This window comes from Genypterus blacodes, unplaced genomic scaffold, assembly GCF_046128005.1.
Source record: "Genypterus blacodes isolate CSIRO-AG114 ecotype Tasmania unplaced genomic scaffold, CSIRO-AGI_Gbla_v1 ptg000308l_1, whole genome shotgun sequence".
Taxonomy (NCBI): domain Eukaryota; kingdom Metazoa; phylum Chordata; class Actinopteri; order Ophidiiformes; family Ophidiidae; genus Genypterus; species Genypterus blacodes.
In genome coordinates, this window is record NW_027467097.1 from 30,001 (window position 1) to 35,000 (window position 5,000).

The following is a 5,000-nucleotide window of genomic DNA, read 5'->3' on the forward strand; positions in this document are numbered from 1 at the left end:
CCTCCGCTCGCTCACAGCCAAACTGCCGCTCGCCTGAGCAGAGTTTTACACACACACACACACACACACACACACACACACCCTCTCTCTCCCCTCACACCTGCATTACCATGTGTCAATAACCTAATTAATAGCTTTGGCAATAAATAGAGATAGAAATGAGGGCGTCTAACTAACTGTGATTGATTACAGAACATCAAACATGAATGTGTTATCATAATCAAACCAAAAGGGGGAAGCAGTGTCTGTTTGGAAGACGGGACACACACACACACACACCTGTAGCCTTTTATCCCTGCTGGACCCCGCCCATGATTACAACCAGCTATTATTTGACCACCAAAGGCTCCAAAGATCTCAAACTTATCAGGCTGCGTTACAGAGAAGTGACGCACAAAACGGCTCCAGTGTCCATTTGATACGACCATGAAGCAGTGAAGCCACGTGACGGCTCAGTTTACATGTGTAAGCCTCACTTGACATGTTGGAGCGATTAGGGACACACACGGTAGAGACGTGACGTCGTGCTTTAGTGTGGAAGTAAAGATGTATTCCTCTTTACGGCGACAGAAAGGTGAATTTTAAGGGGAAAGTCTGAGTTTAAAGGTCAGGGCTAATCTGGATTACAGGTTAAAGTGAGACAGGAGTTAAGTTAGATAGACATGTGTCGTGTGTGTGTGTGTGTATGTCTCATATATGCCTCAGACTAACATTTGAACCTGGAAAAACCTGTATTTGTCCTTAAATTCCCTCAAAATCCTTACATTTAATCACTTTAAGACGCAGATTGAGCGCCTTTTGAGTGTTTGTGTGCCTGTTCTATGTAAATCTGCATGTGTGTGTATATAAGCGTGTACAGAGCATTAAGAAGCACCCTCATGAACATCTTGTGGGATCAGAAGGTCCAATCAATAGAGCCCAGCATCCGTCTGAAGAGCGCTCACTCTGTGGAATATGATGTGATAAAGTGTAATGACCATGAATGGCGGCGCCGCGCGTCGTATTGTGTTAACGCCAAGGACTACCTGCACAACTCAGAGAGAGACGAGGACAAACAAAGGAAACGTGCAGCGGAGGAAGTGGCCGAGGAATTAAGAGAGGAGCTACAAGGAGGAAGGAGACGAGGAGGGACGGAGACTAGCTGAGGGATGGAGGGAGGAAGAGAGAGAGGGAGGGAGAGAGAGGAAGAGCGATGACGCTTCTTTGTCCTCTACTCTTTGTTGCTCACACCTCTCAGTTTTTCATGGACCATAATAACTCACTCTGCACCGTCAACCCCCACCTGCAGTGTGCTCCACTGTGTGTCCTTATATGTGGGTCTGCATCTGCATGTGTGTGTGTGTGTGTGTGTGTGTGTGTGTTAGAGAGAGAGAGAGAGAGAAAGGGAGAAAGGAGAGAGAGAGAGAGAAAGGGAGGATAGGAGAGAGGCAGAGAGAGAGAGAAAGAGAGAGAAAGGGAGGAAAGGAGAGAGAGAGCGGGAGAGAGAGAGAGCATGCTGGGTAGGAGGTCAGCTCCATGGTGCATTCCTTCACACCCCATCAGCATCTGGATGAGAGGAGGAGGGGAGGGAGGGAGGGAGGGAGGGAGGAAAGGGTGTCTCAAGGGGGTTGGGGAGGAGCTCTGTACCTCTTTCCCTCTCTCTTTCTTCCCCTCTCTCTCTCTCTCTCTCTCTCTCTCTCTCTCTCTCTCTCTCTCCCACCCTCCCGCTGTCTTCCCTTGGAGGAAAAGATGAGGGGAGATGGAGGGGAGGGTTGCGGAACGAGCGTCTGCCACGAGTTTAGCCCCTCGCCCACTACATTAAATGCACAGGGTTACCATAGCAACGGGAACGCCGCCATGGCAACACATGTAGTATAAGGCAGGTGCTGTCGCACTGTGAAGCCATTTGTTGAGGAGGAAGCGGAGGAGAGAGAGAGAGAGAGAGAGAGATAGACAGAAAGGAGGGAGAGAGAGAGAGAGGGGGGGGGGGTGGTAGGGAAAACAGACAGGCTGTTAGCGCAGGAAAAATATGTTATCGCCGTGGCAACGCTATGTGGCAACTCTCCATGGCAACAGCAGGTGGCTCAGGGCTGAAATTTGCGTTCGCTGCTCTTGCTTTTTGTGTCGGGGCGTGTGTGTGTGTGTGTGTGTGTGTGTGTGCGCGCGTGAGTGTGTGCGTGCGTGTGTGTGTGCGTGCTTCTCCCGCATCTGGCCAGGCGAGGTGGGCCGACCAAACGGTCTCATTCAGCACATCACACACACACACACACACGCCCCTCATCCCATTGACGAGCACTGATCAGAGTTTGGTGTGTGTGTGTGTGTGTGAGAGAGGGGGGGCGGTGTTTGTTTCCGTCTCCGCAGCATATTTGGGCGCAATCTGTCCGTTCCGTGCCGCCCTGCGTGTAGACGGACGCACTAACAGCTACAGAGGAGAAGAAAAGAGCAGTCAGACGTTTTTAATGGAGAACTAAAGAGCACTCAACCTGGAAAACCTCTCTCCCTCCCTCCCTCTCTCTCTCTCTCTCTCCCCCCTCCTCTCTCCATCTCAACCCATCACTAACTGTATGGGTGAACTGTATCTATTGTCTCCCTGTGTGTGTGTGTGTGTGTGTGTGAGTGAAGACGTCTCTGTCTGTGTGAGGAATGCCGTCATTACCTCCCTCATTAGCGGTGCAATGATCACCTAAAGTGAATCCCCGGCTTTTGTGCGAGCGCGCGCGTCGCCTCGGCGGCCCGCCCGTGTCACGAGCGCATCGCACCGTCTTAACTAACGGCAATGTGCTCGCGCGCGTCTCTCTGTGTGTGTGTGTGTGTGTGCGCGCGTGCCGATTAGGGCCGTTTGGATGTGTGTGAATGGAGCAGTGGCGGTGCGGTGGGGGGTTGTCATGAGAAATTACCCCCGTGGACTACAGCGGCGAGGCTGTAATTCTCCGAGGTAATCACAGGGAATAATGGCAACAGTGGGACACCCGGGAATCTAATCACTATAATCAGAAGCTCCGGCTTATGGGCTCAAATTCCTGCCTCGCTATCTGCCTCGTGACGGAGCCTGCCGAGGTGTTCGGCTGCTGCAACATGATCAAATGATTGACCAGTTTTCTTTCTTCTCTACCCCCCCCCTCGCCCCTCCTCTTCCTCCTCCTCTTCCTCCTTCCAGCCCTCCCTTGTGGTCGGGGAGCCCCCTCTTCAGAAAGACCGGAGGAGTTCTCCTACAAGGTACAGTTCTCTGCCTACGCAAGTCTAGTGAGTGTGTGTGTGTGTGTGTGTGTGATCTCCCACCTTCTCGTTCTTCCTCTCTTTCTCTCCTCCACTCTCGAGCCCCCTCCCCTCCTCCTCCTCCTCCCCCCCCCTCCCTCCATGGATGTGCCAACTCCAATCATCTCAATTCCAAATCCCTCTTCTTTTTTTTTAGAGGCGCACCTTGAGAATGCCAAGTGCCGAGTTCTGACACTTGGCTCAGCGCCAGAGGAGGAACGCTTTTTCTCCGAAGAGGCGTATTTTGAAAGTAGAAAAGGAAAGTGACGGAGAGAACGAGCGAGTTAGAGAGAGAGAGGGAGAGAGAGAGAGAGAGAGAGAGAGAGAGAGAGAGAATCTGGGCTCTAAATCTGAGAGTGGTAAGCAGCCTCTCCTCGTCATTCAACACACAAAACTGCATTCACTCTTCCTCGCGCCTTCTCTCACGCTCTTCCTTTACTCCTCTATTTCGCCCCCTCTCTCTTCCTCTTCCTCTCCTCCCCCCCCCCCCCCTCATCCCTGGTGACTGGACAGCAGTTTAAATGGACATTCAATCCCAATCAGGGAGCACTCCGGGAGCTCACTGGGCTGCCGAGCCCTAAATGGAGGGGGAAATGGATACATTAGGCGTCTGCAGCGCGCTCCTCCACCGCCGCTGATAATGGAATAGTAATGGTCAAGGAGCCGGGGGTTGGGAGAGAGTGTGTCGGAAAACCTGGGCTCCCTCTAGACACCGACAGAGTCTGAGAGTGATGCGTCTGGACAGCCGGACAGCCGGGGCGACCGGGGCGGCCGGACGGACGGACGGACGGACGGATACTGTAGAAGAAGAGGAAACGAGGGAGTGGAGGGGGGGGTGAGACTGTCAGACGTGGAATGCATTTGCAAAGGTGATAGGCAGAGACGGGAATAAAGGGTGTGGGGGGAGGAGGAGGAGGAGGAGGAAGGAGGTGGGGATGAGGGGGAACTCTCTAAATGTGTAATGCGTTTTTGAAAGGGGAGATGCAGAGCGGCCAGGTATGATACTCTGAGGCCAGGAGGGAGAGGCAGGAAGTTGTGACAGACAGCCAGAGGCAAAGATGGGAGAGAAAAAGAGAAAGGTGGGGAAAGAGATGGACAGCCTGAAATAGAGAGAGATAGAGAGAGAGAGATGAAGAGTTGGAGGGAGGATGAGGCCCTCAGTTATTACTTCCATTTCCCATTCCCAGAGCTTTCAGCGCCGCTCGGCTCTGAGCTGATGTGGGCTGAAGTCTTCCTCTCCCCGTGGCTCTGAGCGGCTCAGGACGAACAGGAGGACAAAGCCCGGAAGACGTGTCCTCGACCCGAACCGCCGCCCCCGCCGACCGCCGGGCTCGCCGCTCTAGTCGCTCAAAAATCCAGCGGCGCCGGCGTTTGATCCTCACAGTACCTGAGGTGGTCGGGGTCGGTTCCTCTCTCTCACGTCTTTATGAAGGCGTGCATGCTGAGGTTTGGTGTGCGTCTCACTCCAGTGTCCTCAGAGTCCCAGTCTTAACTTGTACCACTTCATTAAGGACGAGTCGCTGCTCGGCAACGCTCTGGACAAACAGGAAGTCCTTCACTTCAACCGCACTGTGCCACGCCATTGAAAAAGAGTCTGTCAATCAATTCGATCACATAAATCACGATTGCAAACTCTGCTACAAAGGTGGTTTGAGTGTGTGTGTGCGTGTGTGTGTGTGTGTGTGTGTGTGTTTGTGTGTGTGTGTGTGTGTGTGCGTGTGTGCGTGTGTGTGTGTGTGTGTTATCAAAGCAACATCAGATCA

General features: G+C 52.9%; 1 protein-coding gene across 1 annotated transcript in view; it reads left to right on the plus strand.

The window, feature by feature from the left end:
• The window catches only part of LOC142988265 (forkhead box protein N3-like), a 37,498-nt gene that overhangs the window by 22,512 nt on the left and 9,986 nt on the right, over positions 1-5,000 (plus strand). The window contains exon 4 of the mRNA XM_076137386.1: positions 3,140-3,198. Coding sequence (XP_075993501.1) covers positions 3,140-3,198 — 59 coding nt within the window. The remainder of the gene's footprint in view (positions 1-3,139; positions 3,199-5,000) is intronic.